Source organism: Catharus ustulatus, chromosome 9 (assembly GCF_009819885.2).
Source record: "Catharus ustulatus isolate bCatUst1 chromosome 9, bCatUst1.pri.v2, whole genome shotgun sequence".
In the NCBI taxonomy this organism is placed as follows: Eukaryota; Metazoa; Chordata; class Aves; order Passeriformes; family Turdidae; genus Catharus; species Catharus ustulatus.
This window is the reverse complement of record NC_046229.1, coordinates 24,120,112-24,135,865: the sequence shown is the minus strand read 5'-3', so window position 1 is coordinate 24,135,865 and position 15,754 is coordinate 24,120,112. Positions and strand designations below refer to the sequence as shown.

The 15,754-nt window shown below is 39.0% G+C and overlaps 1 protein-coding gene across 1 annotated transcript in view; it reads right to left on the bottom strand.

Moving 5' to 3' along the window:
* Positions 1–4,029: 4,029 nt before the first annotated feature.
* Positions 4,030–15,754, bottom strand: part of DENND1B (DENN domain containing 1B) — a 149,356-nt gene continuing 137,631 nt past the window's right edge. The window contains exons 20-22 of the mRNA XM_033067460.1: positions 13,796–13,875; positions 12,583–12,796; positions 4,030–11,354 (exon numbers count right to left, since the gene is read on the bottom strand). Of these exons, the coding sequence (XP_032923351.1) occupies positions 10,803–11,354; positions 12,583–12,796; positions 13,796–13,875 (846 nt within the window). The 3' untranslated portion in view covers positions 4,030–10,802. The remainder of the gene's footprint in view (positions 11,355–12,582; positions 12,797–13,795; positions 13,876–15,754) is intronic.

The following is a 15,754-nucleotide window of genomic DNA, read 5'->3' as shown; positions in this document are numbered from 1 at the left end:
ACAGTTTAAACAAATAAATGCAGCCTTAACTGCTTCTGATCCCTCTTCAGCAAGCAGGGAAAGGATGCCCACGTAACAAGCTGGGGCATCCAGTGAGACAGGGCACCCTGCCTGGAGCCCAGGTGTGTTTTGGAAAAATCATCAGGCTCTCCTTCCTGGCTTCCTGCAGCACCACTGTGGGAACAGTGCTTCACACCTTGGCTACAATGACCTAGAAACACCCACACAATGAGTGACCTTGACCTAGGTCCCAGTGACAAAGCAGGAAAGAAGCAAACCACAAGAGCAAGAGGTGCACTGCTCCTGTCCCTCAGTTTCTGGCATCCTCATGAGTCAGTGGCTGCAGCTCTTCCAGAGATTTAAATATTCCCATGGGCACAAGTGAGGGTCATTTAAAGCAAAGCAGCAATCTGAAACTTTCCTTCTGGAATGTATAAAACCTCAACGCCCAGTTGAACAAACCCAGTGGCATTCCAATGGCATTTGTGGCAGGATCATAGACAACCGTGATAAACCTGACCCCAGGGAGAAGCTCCGCAGGTTTCTGCATGAGAAATAAGCCCAGCAGAGAAGATGCAGATCTGCCTTTTGGCATGGCCCAGTGCTAGCACAAACAATTAAACCAGTCCCACAGAAGATCATTCTGGTTCAGAACTATGGGCAACAGTGGCCACTGGCCAGAAAGGATGTGCCTGCACTCAGGACCTGCACAGAACTAAATTAGTTTGTGTTTGTCACTCAGTCCCGGGATGTATTTTTCTTGTGTAGCCTGCCTGAGATGTAGAAATCGCTTGTCAAATTTTCTGACATTGGGAAGAAAAGAAGTAAGGGGGAAAAACCAATTACACAAATACTGGTCTGTTGACATTTAAAATGAGACAATGATGAGCATAAAAAAAAAAAGGTTAAAAAAAAAATCCCAGGCCAGCAACCCAAAGGACCAAAGACAAATCACAAAATAGGATGCAACTAATTAGGCTGAAATGCCAACAATGTTCAGTATATCGTTCAAAGTATCTGTGGTGTCAGACTGCTACTGTGACCCCCAGTACGAATATGCCAAGGGGAAATGTAGAATAGGACTGAATCAGATAAGTTAAATAAAAATATTATTTTAAAATGACATTTTAATTTCTACCTCACTGTTTTAACATTTTCGAAATTGTTAAATAAGCATGTCCCCTCTGCTCAGAGCAGGCCAAATGTCAGATGTTTGTATGTATTATTCAGCTGAACATTTTAGGTACATAATCCTTCTCACTGCTAAACAGGTGGTACTATATTAACAGGTTATTTTCTCAAAAGGAACGGTGAACAGAACACTGCTGACTCCATACAGTGGTGTATTACTGAATGTGCTGGAGCCAATGCAAGAATGGAACTGAGCTGATGTCTGTAGGCAGGACTCAACTTTCTGCTGTAACTACAACTTCTAAAGCACATTTAAAGGCAGAGTACCAAAATTTGGTTGAATGATTCACAGAATTATAAACAGCTGGAAAACAAACTCTGTAGGCAAATGAGTATTGTGTGAGCTGTACATGGCAGAGGACATCTCTACTGTGTCTCATCCATTAAACTGAGTAGTTTAGGACTTAACAATTAAAAACAGATAACAGACCTAATAGGAAAAGCCTTGCAAACAAGTTTAGCAGATTCTTTGTAGGCCACACTGTACCTTTCCTTTTCAGAGATGCATGGTGGGGTTTGTTGCTACTTTGTTCCCAGTCTTTCAGAAACTATTTTGTGGGAGAAGTGGACCCAAAAATAAAGAAATAGTGGAGCAGTGCACAATCAGGAGTCCAGTCCTTTGACTTTCAGGAGGAATGTGAAACAGGCAGTCACAGAAAGGAAATAATATACAGCCACAGCATATTCCAAATGTGCTTCCTAAACTTCGCTTTTAGAACTAGTACTTGTTTATGTTTCATACAGAATTTCCAACAGGATTGACTGCCTCTGGGCTTTTGAAGTGCAAGAAGCTGTTAGCATTTTTTCTGACTGGTAAAATCTGCAGACAGACTCTACTCTGCTGTATCTGAATACCAGCAAACCCACAACAACACTCCGGGCATTGCTTAGGTTTTTGTTGTTGTTGTTGTTATTGCTTGTCACATCAAATAGAAATCTAAATCCCTGAATTTGATAAAGTTATTTTTCATTTTGTGAACATGAGGTTAAGACACAGTGAGTTCTGGAATGAAAATGAAATGCTTTGTCCATCATTCAGGATAAGCTGCAGCTGCACTGTGTGAAAGTAAAAGTGAGTTGCAAAAGCAATTCTTACCTGCTTTTGAAGCACAACCAAGAAGTTACTAATGAATATGAGAGTTTCTGATTCCTCCTTCTAAATAAGTCCTCAGTAAATCAGTATTTTGAGCTGCATTCTTTCCTCAAATGACACAACTCCTAATACACAAGTCAGCTTTTGAACCCAGGTACCACGTGGCTGGTGCACCAAACCTCTCAGAGTTTTTCTCAGACACTTGGTACTGTACCAACAGGAAGAGTCCTTCTGTACCATCTGTGTAAAATCTGCCAACTTCACTTGGACTGCCTCTTCTTGTTACCTCCTCTTTTTCAGACCTTTCTTGTTCTTGGATTTGAAAGAACGTAAACATCCACAGAAGGCAAACTGCAAGCACACTCTCAGTGCCTTGAGTTAAAAAACTAAGGAAAACAGGAGAGCTTTACCTGAAAGGCTTCATCCCTTCCTGCTCCTTCTGCAAAGATTGATTTCATAATGTCCTCAATTGACTCATAATCTGGACCTATGACAAAAAGGTTGCTTTTACAGCTATCTTTTTAACAGGTGAAAAAATGGGAGCAATATCTACTGGAAAATCAAAGGAATTACTATAAAACATGCTATGCTTAATCTAGCAGTGAGGATCCCTTTGCTACCACTCTTCACAGCTGGTATCACTCTGCTGGCTGCAGTAAGCTAGCACAGGTCTAATGGCAAGTGTTAAAATCACACCCTTGGTGTTCTTAATCAAGATAATTGGATAGTTTTTATAATTTAATAGTTTTATCGTCAGTTGTGGATTGACTACATAAATATTGAAACCAGTCTCTATGGTTTGTCTGCATAAGGCATCAAAATGCTTTTAAGATAGAAGAGTCAATAACTATTCAATGGAAAATTCTAGCTGAATTACAGTCATACATCTGCAACTACATTAAATGCTTCTGTGAGAAGCTTCCCCCATGTCTGGTGGAGTCAGCCAGCTCCAGGAGGGATCCACAGCTGGCCAAGGCTGAGCTGATCACCACAGTGCCAATACCTGTGGGATAACACAGCCAAGGGGGAAAATCCCTGTGCAATAGCAGCTGAGAGAGAGGAGAGAGTGTGAGAGAGCAGCAGCTCTGCAGACACCGGGTCACAGAGGAGGGAGGGGCAGGAGCTGCTCCAGGTGCCAGAGCTGCTGCAGGAGGTGCTCCAGGCACCCAAGCAGAGATTCCCCTGCAGCCCCTGGTGCAGCCCCTGGTGAGGCAGCTGTGCCCCTGCAGCCCAGGGAGGTCCATCAGTCTCCTCTGATAATACTTGGCTGAACAGTACAGAAATACTTGGTAAGATCACAATTATTATTACTTTTTTAAACATCTAATGTGAAAGACCAAAAAACTTCAAATCACAGCACCCATCAATTATTACTGTACCTCCTTCTTGCTTGTTTCTCCTTAATATGTTGATTTCTTAAACTATGAAAAAAGATAATATACCTACTTTTTTGGCAGTAATTTGAAGACCCAGAGCCCAAGAAAAGCTGTTCAACAAAAAGGAATGATTAGCTAAGGTTTTTAAAACACCATTGGAATTTCAAAAGATATCAACATTTGCACTAATCAACTCATTATTATATTCAATAAAACATGTTCTGCTTTCTCTATATTTGAGAAAATGAAATGTTCATTCAAGGGAGAAAAGCTTCCAAAATAATACAGGATCATTTTAATCTTTATGCCTGATAAGCATGAAAATGCTGCTCAGATCAACCCATCAAACAAGAACCTGCATCACCCAAGGAATTTTGATACTGTTAAATTTTATTTTATAGTACAGTGTTGGGCACTTTATGGTAATGTGGAATCCACTGAAAACTTCTACTGATGCCACAAACTTTGGAAGGAAAAAGAAAATACAAACCACATCACACATCACAGCTCACTTAATACATCTAGACAGTGCACTACTAACAGTAGTCTAAGGTCAGAATTACAGTTCTCGAGATGACTTTGAACAGTAGTCCAGAAGGTGCAAAAGCATGGAGTAAATTTGGCTCTAGTTTTGTTAAAAGGTCAGTAACTAACTAAATTTTTAAAACTGTAAGGACAATGCTGGTTGTTTGGTGAGTTTTTTAAATCTCACAATCATCAATAAAATCTCAATGTGTCCTGTAACTTATGCCTCTCTTTAAAGTATTAAAGGCTCACAGTAAGGGACATTATTGGCAATAGTTTTCAAGGGTCACCAAAAAAAATATTAAAAAAAAACAAATTAGAAGCATCAAGATACATGATGTTGCTTTGTTCCGTGTCCAGGCATCTCTCATCACATCTGACACAGATTTAAAATTAACAAACACAAACTGACAGTTTGCCAAACATCTAAGCATTTTAAATTGCTCTTCCTCCTCAAAAATCATGAAGTAACAGACGTGATGTGCTTGTGCGCAAGCTGCATCAAGATTAGCTCTCCCACAGTGCTTTATTGCCTCATTCAAGTATATTAATTTAAAGAAGGTTTCAAGGAAAAACCAAAGGTTAAAAGAAAATGTACATCAATATACAAAGACATTAATTTACAAAACTTAAAAGGATACTGGCAACATTAGTAGATGTTTTAAGTAATGACTTATGATAATTAGGGATGTCACAAACTAAATTCTTGTGGCCATTGCTATGAACTCTCACCTGATTGCTGATCCTGAAAAGCAGTGCCTAACACCTCAACTTTATACCCATGATAAACAAGTGATCAAAGCATAAACTAAACATCACAAATTCTAATAGTTGACCTTACTTCAATTTAACCAGGTTTTATTTTTAAGAGTTACCTGGAACTACTGGTATGTAAGTATTGGATTAGGCCTTATTATTTCTACAGAATGTGACATCCATAATCACTCCCAGTCACTAGAAATATACATTTGCCTCATTAGAATATATTTCTTCATGTTTTTATCATAAAACCATATTTCAAAGCTACATGTAACTTTACACATTTCTGAAAAATACAATTTCATGGATCTGCTTGAAAGCAGATGTGCACTACTAAATTACTTTGAAACAAGGAGACATATTGCACAAAATTCACTGAAGATTTGAAAGTCAACACATTTCCCCTCCCAACCAAGTTTCTCCCTTATTTTTAACATAAAGAATGTTAATTCACACAGAATCATAATAAATGTCAACGTACTTGAACTCAACTTACTTTCCCAATGCTAATACTGTTACTGGATTCTAAATACAAGTGTCATTAGTATTGACCTAAGTAATAGTACAATTTAATTGAGTACCCTTTACTACAGTACACCTTGGAGCAACTTCCAACTGTGTTACCTGCTTCATACTCCAACCCAGCAGAGGATGGCAATGGCCCTGCCAACTCCATGGGTTGTGGATGGCCCCTCTAGACCAAGGTGGCTGTGGACTCACCAGGAAACTCTAAAAGAGTAAGTGAAGCAGCTTTCAGAAAGACCTGTCCAGTACTTTCAACTGGCCACTGACTGAAACTGTGGAACAGATATTGCAAAACAGATCAGAGGAGGCTTTGCACAAACAAACCCTATCATCCCTTTCCATCCCTTTATGTTCAACACCCTGAGGAACATGAATTCTAGGCCAGCTGTGGTCCATGCTCCTGGGGTGAAGATGAGGACACATTCTGGTCACCTCAGATTCTGCTAACAAGTAAACAACACCTGGCAGAGACAGACATGCCTAATAGCAGCAGCAAAGTTACTGAAGACAAGTCACATCACCATTCACACTGGTTTTGCTGGTGCAATTATTTCTACATTCATTCTTCCAAGATTTACTGCAATATCCTGTGAACAGACAGCCTTCACCATCCTGAGCTTTGCAATAAGGAAGCTGTTCCAGTTCATCAGCCACATTTGCCTAGCCTGAAATTTCAGGCTGTTGGGAATACACTGGCTAGAGTCTCACAGCACCTGGACTACAGGCTGGTGCCAAGGGAGAAGATTCTAATTCCTGGAAATAAAGCTCCTCCTGAGCTCTCCCTGAGAAATCAGGGAGGTCCATGGTTAGGGGTTCTTCCTGCAGGACAGGGTACAGTCAGGATTACACAGGGGGCATTTGCAAAAGGGCCTCATGCTGGCACTTGATTATTGCATGAAATGTTTCTTTGATTACTTACATGCATAGAGAAAATATTTTAGATGCTCCTAGCAATTCTATTAGCTGCACCAACGAAAAATTGGTCTGTAAAATTGAATATTATTGACTGTAGGTGGATAAAGAGAAGCTGTTTTAAATGCCTGATTTAACTGTTCTTTTGCCTAGACTTTACATTGGTTACAAGAACACGAGGTTGTAAACTAGCTCATTCTAAAACCTGAAAAGACATCTAAAACAAAATTTTAAGGTCTAACACACTCTTCTAATAGATTGGGTGGGATTTTCAGAAGCACCCAGCACTTGTCTAAAACTCTGCCTGAAGTCTGTGTTGCAATGCCTGAGAGGGGACTTCAGCCAGTGTCAAGTGTTTCTGATGACCCCACCCCAACAGCAGCAGCACCACTGAAATGCTAAATGACAAGGAAGGGTTCAGTCAACAACTTCTAGGACAACTTCTACAACTACATTTCTTCTTCAGAACAAGTCTATTTTTCAGAACTACATGATGCCCAAATATGTGAGGTGGAAGAGCAAACCACTGCCTACTCTACACAGACTGCCCTCTGCATGCATAGAGGGTGGGTAGGGATCACCTCTGCATCCACAGTCCTTCCCTGGTATCTGCAGCTTTCCTCCTTACATCTCTAAACACATGAATGGGAAGGCTTTGACTGGGACAACATGTCATCCATTCTGCAAATCCCACAGGGAGTTAACTCCACAGGCAATATTGCTTTTACCTACCTGACTGAGCTGGAACCACTGTAACTGAGCTAGAACTGAAATCTGGATTCCTTCAAAGCTATTATCTCTCCTGTGGACTTTCCAGGCTCTGCTTACCACACTGCACTGGAACAACCCAGGAATCCCTTTGTTCTTCCACTGCCCTTACTTTTTCCTCCCAAACCAAATGAGTGATATGGCTCATTTTAGGCAGACATCTATGCAAAATAAACTCAAAAATATTAATTTAACATCCTGGTTTGACTTTCTACATCGGAAATTTTCTTCCTATGCTTAAATAACAGACCACAAAGCTTATCAAACAACCTGGTATCTCCCTCAAACAGGAGAAATGGGAAGTTTTTTGAGATCCTGAAGAAAAGAGATGCCTCTGAAGAAGACCTCAGGAGCTCTGACTGAGCAGAATTCAGTTCTCACCAGTACCTGGTGATTAATGTTGATGATTTTCAAAGACACTAGAAGGACTTTCACAAATAAAATGCATACAAGTATAAAACTTGCAAAGTACTGGACCTGGAAAATTTATCTTAATATAGAACCCACTGTGGTACTAAAAATACTGCATATGTAGCCAATAAACAGTTTTATATTATCACAAGGACAGAGAACAAGAGTGTTGAACCAGAAATATCAGTTTGGACTCTTATCTATTTGGTAACTGGCAATTCTATTTAAATAAGGCACAAATATTAGCCTTTTTAAAAATCACTGATAGTAAGTGGAAAAGATTCTGTATATTACAGAGTAAAAAATGTACCTGCAGTTAAAATCAACATACATATAAGACTAAGCTATTTTTGAACCCATACAAGGTTCAAAACCAAAAAAAGACATACTATTTAATGACTGTAAACAAACTATGAGCTTTGTAAATAGTAAGGAAACAATGCAGCATAAGCACAGAAACATTGTGACTGAAAATAATTCTAAGCTGAATATTGCCATCTTTTATTTAATCTGTTTACTTCTTTTTAGCTTGCATTTTCACTCCATGAAGCAGTGAATTATTACTATAATGCCTCAATTTTGAAAGATTCCACTATCAAACGTTCAAATTTTATGATCCTTATACAAACTTAAGAATACTGGCAGTCTCACATGGCTTCCATATTTATTCCACAAAGCTGAGAATGGGATAACCTATGTGATTATTTGTTCAGTGTCTAATCCTCATGTAAAGCCAGTAAGATTTCTGCCAGTACTAGACAGTCATTTTTGAAAACCACTTTCTGGCAGCATTCCTGGACTTAGGTGTTTGATGGTTTTGAAAGTAATGATGGCCATAATTTCTGTTTCTTTTCTATTTTCCTCCTTAAAACATTGATACTGTTTACTGTCTTAAATAAATGAAGGAAAAAAGCAACTTAGATTGAACTATGGATAGAAATATCATGTGAGGTGCAGAGGAAAAGAAAAGGTGAACCTTGAAATTCTCATCACAAAATGCAAGAAGATGAATGAGAAGGAGAGAGAAGTGCTACAAGAACAGAAACCTGTGTATTGTCTGTCTTTCAGACACGATTGCAGCATTGTGCTTGGGCAATGTTTAGTACCAGCAAGGGAGAAGAATGCCCTCAAGTCATTAATGCCAGCTTTAAACAAGGAACCATCAGCTTTGTCATCTGAACAGCACATGAGCCACCTGGCCTGACCCACTTGGAAAGCTGAGAGTGAGGATCTTCATTATTTTTATGATACTTTGGATTTCTAATAGTACAAAATATTTTGCCAAGTTACATTTTTTGTTATTTAAAAAGTTCAAAACGTGTCATGCTGATGCACAACAGGAAACCAACGGACAAACAAATAGTTTGGAGTACAGACCTCTGGATGTACAACTGCTAACTCTGGAACACTGAGATTCTCCAGCAATACAGATGCCCTCCAAAATGTTCATGCTTGATGAGACACAGATATTTCTGCAAGATTTGCACTTCTACAACTTTTTAGCTTTGTTGCACTGACTAAATAAAATTAATTCTGGAGGCTCATCCTCAGCGGTAAGGACTGGCCCAGCCCTCCTCATTCTGGAACAAGATGAAACTTTACAGTAACAAACCCCAGGTCTCACTCTACTAAGCCTCTTCTGGGGAGGTTCCAAACAGTGCTTCTGCCATGACATGGAAAAATTCCCTTAGCTCAGCTGCCTTGTAAGAAAGCAGCCAAAAAACCCCTTTCCATTTGTGTCAGCTAGAAGGTAAATGAATTAAGAAATCTCAGTGAGGCAACTGATATGAAACTCTGCTACAAACTACTATTAAGATACTAAAGCACAGTCTGATCCAAATACCAGCCCCAGGAATGAGCTCACCCAGGCCTAGGCTGAGATTAACAGAAATCATTCATGCCAAAGAGGGAAAGAAAAAAGGTTTCATGACTTAGAAGAGCAGCAGGTAAGGTTCATTTTATATCCATGTGCTGTTTCTACCAACTTTATCCCAAATATCCCTCAAAGCTGCTGAAACTGATTAATTGTCTTTTCTGTCCTGAGCTGTTGTAGAGACAAGGTATGTATGGTGAGGTGGAAAAAGAAAAGACAAAGAAAATTTTAAAATTGAAAGAGCTGCTCCATAGTGCATTAAAATGTTCAGAATTTAAATATCCAAATATTCGTCAGGAACACTGCCAGAAGGGGGACAAATGCTGGTTCTAAATACATTATACATCAGGACTATTTATTCTCCTTCACTGAGTTTAGAAAGAAGTTTTTGGTTGTCCAATTTGGCTAAAATGAGAGTTGGATATATGCAGTCTCAAACTGAATCTGTAAATTTAGCTTTCTAGTGTTACAAATTAGGCACAAGTTAGTTTTCCAACTATCAAACTGCAGAAAATAAAAAAATTAACAGAAATCTATCAATTCCACTTACACTCTCCTTTCTGAGAATTTTTAGGTGAATTAGTCTACCTAGGGAAACTGATAATGTGTCTTTAAAGTGTCTTAGTTGTAAACAGAAGTCAATAAATGTCACATTATAATTCAGCACTTCATGTACTTTATAGAAGAGAGAAAACCACGTGCTACCTTTTTGAAGTCTGGAAGACAGAGCCACAGTTTTAGTTTGGAGTAAGTTCCAAGTTATAGTCACAAGAAATTCCTTAATCTAAAAAAAGTCTCCTTCCCTCCCCCTACCTTTGCTGAAGCAAATTCCTGCCATGGAAAATCATTATTGCTGTTTTGTAGATTTGCATTTATCTTCTAAGACAGTTAAACCCCTTCTCAAAAGATTAAGGCAATTATTATTCATTACAAATATTAACATTTGTACATTTCAGAGAGATCAGATTGCTTGGTTCATTTCATGCTAATGGGATTAACATAGTACCTTCAAAACCTGGCTACCTTTAGGTGATACCCTTGCTGCTTAGAGGAAGCAAGTGCTAGGAAGCACCATACACTTGCTGTATTTTTAACACAGAGATTAACTAGTACCTGATTTGAGAGTGCATTCATATATTTAGTTCCATTTTGTGGACTTAACTACAGCCAACAAATGAACTGAGTAAACATAGAAGCGGATGTCCAATGGCAGAAAATACATACTCAACTGAAGAGAATTATTTTTATAACTGAAGATCTCTTATTCCTTTTCATTTTTTGGTTATCATGTTATATGGAGTTACATGGAGTCCTGAGTAGTCTCCCTTTAACTTCTGATGGGAGTCAAGTTTCTCTTCTCATACTTTTCTTACGTTTTATTTCCACTGCTACTGCTGGATAAGCTATCCTTTGAAATATTTAAACCATAGTGAAAAGCAGAATTCAGTTTGCATAATGACACCACTTCTTGAAGAAGTCCACCTTCTTCTGGAGTTTCATCTCCTTCCTTCCCAGCTTTCTCCCAAGGGACCAGAATGGATGACTGTTGAGCAAGACCTGCTGGGAGCTGATCATCTGAGGTATTGCTTAGTGTTTCATTAGACTTTGCATACTGACAGGAAGAAAAGCCTGCTTTGAAACTTTCTAGGGAAGTAAACTGGGCACTTGGTTGTACTGGAGATAGGGATGTCAAACTAGTGGTGCCCATCTTGTCAGTGGTAAAGGTTTTGCCACTCTTTTCTTCTTCCATCCTCGAGAGAGATTCTCTCTGGCCACCAGAAGAAACCTGCTTCCTTGGCGATGGGGGGAGCTGCTTCCCATGGAGGGCACTGTCATCCTGGCCCAGGTTCCACTCTGCCTGCTCATTAGCACTGCTGCAGAGCAGGGTAAGGTTGCTCTCACTAGGTGCATTTGACTTGTTCTGAAAGAAAAAACATGTGTTCATAGTTAATGTCACAAGAAACATCTCTACACTGGTATTTTTGAACACAAGTACTGGAAGGGATTTCGTACGCTCCTAAATAATGGATTCCCTTTGGAGCTCAGTGCTACAAAACAACTACCCCAGACACAATGCAAGGCCAGGTGTTTTTACATTTCCTCACAGAACACCATCTCTTAGCCTAAGGACTGCCTCTGTACCACAAAGAGGAAGGACTTCTGTCTCCTCTGTCCATTCAGTCTTGGCACAAGCAGCTTTGACAGTGAACAAAGACACACTTTTCTCGTTTGTACTCATAATATGAGAGGGAGGGGGACTAAAACTAAAACCAGATGGCATTTCCTCTTTGCTTCAGTAATTAATTATACCAATTTTCAATATTAAAGTTTTTTGGTCAAACAAAACAGGGCCTTTTATTAATCTAACCCCTGTGTGATACTCATAATATAAAATTTTACAAGCTTTATAAATATTTGCATCAGTATTTGCTGCTCCAGTAACAAATCTTCTACTGCAAGATCCCTTTCAGCAAAAGTAAGTGTTGGACAGCTGATAAGTGCTGGAATTCAAAAGCAATAAGGTTTTTTGGCAAATACCACAGCAGTGACTTGGGTTTTAAAAATTTAGGCAAGCAGTGTGTTTACACTAAAGACCAGTGCAACTCTACCTAAAATAGGAACAAGGAGCCCTCTTAGAAAACTCTGGAGTACTGGTCTAGCAGTGTTTCAGGTGCAGTTACCACCTGGATCCCATGACTTAAGTCAAGAAGGAAATATCATCATATCACTATGACTAGTCTAAGCCTACAAAGTGAAAATGAAAATGCCTTCTAAACTGCATTCAAAAATCCTAAACCAGCTCAAGGTATATTTAACAGCAAAAAAGCCGTTATATTATATAAATACAATATTAAACTATTTGATTAGGTAAATTATTATACTGTTCACAGCTCTCTACGTGGTTACTGCTCTGAGGGAAAAATACTGTTCTATGATGACTGAGTAACCTGGACAATTTCTTGGCAGGTGAAAAGCCATCATGCAGTGGCCAGCATGAGTGTACTGTTATATGCAGCCCTAGGAAGACACATCAGCAATTCTAAGGACTGTGCAGCAGTGTCTGAGCTGCATGTTGTTCATTCCACAAGTGCAGGATTCCACTGTAAATGGACTTGGACTTGCTTTTCAAACAAAAGCAGAAGACTAACCGCAGTCTTGTAATCAATGTCATCCATTGATCTAAAGAAATCCAGGCTCTTTGCTCCTGACAGTTTTCCTTGATCTGAACTGTGTGTACTCAGCGAGTCCAGAATCTCTCCAAGCAAGTCCATTTCTCCTTGATGCTGAGTTATTCCAGCTTCACCGGAACCATCACTATCATAAAAGTAAGCAGAAGCTTCTTCACTGTCTTCTGATGATAACCTGAAACCAAAACTTTTTCATCAGATAAGAACATAAAAGCCATTTTAATACAGTCACTTCTAAGAGGACATAGAAGAATGCATGTTAAGACCTTCGAACAGGAACATAAACTGGAGTACCTTTCTACTCAGGAATTTTCCAGAACATAGATATATGGTGTTGATGGACATGCCAAACATTTTGTTCTGGTGGCAGGACTCTCCTACTGCAACTCTTCCTCCATCACATAGGCAGATGTACTGAAGTCCTGCCTATCTGCAAGGAGAACTGGTGCTTTTGTCTCTTATTTCCTCTCTTGTTCATTGTAATATCCTTACTTCAGACCCCCATTCTTTTTCTACCTTTGTCTATCAATACTCCTACAAAGGCTGTTTTCCATGGTTCACCATTTCCATATTTTCATTACATCCTTTTAACACTTCACTAGTTCCTTCTTCTCTACTGTACCACAGCTTAAGCTGCTTGATTTTGCTTTCAATGTACTTGCTGGTTTATATCCAGATGTGTATTATCAAAAATTGGCTCCTGAATTCAGAAAATGCCTCAATGGAGCTTAAGCCTCAACTTGCAGTTCTCCTTTAGTTCTCATATAGGAAGACCTCAATATAAAACTGCCAAGGCATTATTTGTCTTTCAGACCCTTCAAAAGTGTCCCATTTTCATGGCCACAAGAGCAGCCTTAAAGAATAAATTAGCTGAGGTCACTGCCCACTAAGCTGACAAATATTTCACTCTTTCTTTGTGTATATAGTCTTTTTATGTGGAGGCTGTGAAGACTGAGGATTATGTCAAGCTCTTCTGGACACTATAAAAAATGAAAAGATATAATAACCTGCTCCTTTTTTTTAAAGCTGATTTAAATCCTAAACTACTTGACATCATCTAGATCAAGAACTGAGCTAGCAGCCTGGACAGGAGAAAAATGAGTCACTTTTTGCTAGATAACACTTGTTACCCTGTCTCCTGTACATATATATCACATTGAAACAGGATTCTTACTTGCTTGTTCTCTCAATTTCATCATCATCATCTTCATCCAAGACAAACTCCTGGTTGCTGAGGCGCTGGTTGAAACGAGTCTGGAGGAAGGACAATTAACATTATGATTTTGTTCAATTTTTCTATTTCAGCAATACTTATTTGGCAACCAGCTGCCACTTTACTCATTAGGGCTTCTGAGCACTTGATGAGGAAAACCACATATTGATCAAGTCTTGTAAAGGTTGTTCCAAGTCCTCAAGCACCACCAATTAAAGAGAACCATTTCTCTTCATGGCCTATGGAGGGCCTCCTTATTTATGCAAAGCCTGGAGTGCCTTATCATTTATGCAAAGCATTGATTAGCAGAAGAATCTGGAGGAAAAGCATCACTCAAGTCTACCAGCTCCCCTTTCTTGAAAGCACATCACAAAAAGCACCGTGGTTTAGTAATTTCTGGTAGAAATATCTGCCAAACTTTGGTTCATGTGGTCTATTAAGTGTGAAGAAAAATCGATTTTTGAAGTAGCAAATACAAAGGAAGTTGGAAGTCTCTTTACACAACTACATTTATGTCATGGTGCTGCAGAGGACTGCAGAGTAACTAATATCCAGATCAGAAACTTTGCACCAAGAATGCCTTTGTGCAGGGTAATTTACTGTGGATTACAATTAATTCCAACCCAGTGCACACTCCAAGCGCCTCAAGAGGACTTTGCACGGACGAGCTGGCGTGCTGAAAATTCATGTATTTCTCTACAGAATACTCACCTATTACATCACATTATTATTCAGCAAACAAAAATAGGCTAAAGAATTCCACAATAATTGTAAAAAAGTCTCTGTGCTGACCAGAACATTTAAATCAGGAATTTTAGTCACTTGTACTTAGCAAATGACTGTCTTCAGGACTATGTATCTCTTACACTTGTTTTGTATCAAAAACTTCTTGTATAAGAAGTTTAACTATACTGGCAATCAATGCACTGAAGAGATTGTGAACCCTGGATAGCCACTAATAATTTACAGACATATGGATAGGATTTGTACAGAGGGGAAACAGAGTTAGCTAACTTTGAGGAAAATCACACTCAAGTAAGAAGTGCTACTGCCCACATCTCATCATGCAGTTCACCACCAAATGCCTAAACCTGCAACAAGCCCCTGATAGGGAAGAAATATGGCCTTAATTTCAGACTACAAGGAGCTTGAAAATCCTGTACTGTGAGGATTTCAGTATGTTACCTATTACAGATGTAGTCAGTGTTCTACAAACACCAGGATGCTCTCTGTAACTCCCCACCCGCCATTATTCACAGGAACATCTCAGTATTCACTCTTTAGAGGCTGAGACATTTTGTCTTGTTCAACAAGAGAGAATTTAATTAAAGCAGCAAGTTTTGGTAACACTTTCCACCATTCTTTGCCCTCAAAGAGTAAACACAGTTCTTAATGCGTTAAACCAAGTGATAGTTGAGGGAAAATGAGAGAATTATTAGAGTATTACAGCCCATCAAACAACCCTAAATTAATTTTGAGCAAAATGAATAGGATGGAATACAGAGAAACAAACTGTTTCTAACTCTTTCATATTTTTGTGAGTTCTTTGTGTTGTTCCCATCATTGTTGCAATCAATCATTCAGAGTGAATCACTGTTAACTGATACTGGTGATTGGCTCTCTTACTGATCCCTGTCACAACCACAGTCACTGGCTTTGGTTTAAAAGTTGCAGCTTTAAGTATTTATCTTCACTGAGAAAATTAAAATACTTTGTTTTGATAACACTGGAAATTAACCACTTCCCCAAGAAAATTCTAACATGACATTTATTCAATTCAAGCTCTAACCTGGAACTGGTTCCTGGAGGACAAAATCCTCTCTGCCTCTCTTATATTCTTAGAAATCGCATCAAAATTAGATGGTACCATCACATTTACTCCTACTAACATAAATATGAGATTTTGCAGGGAAGAAGGTT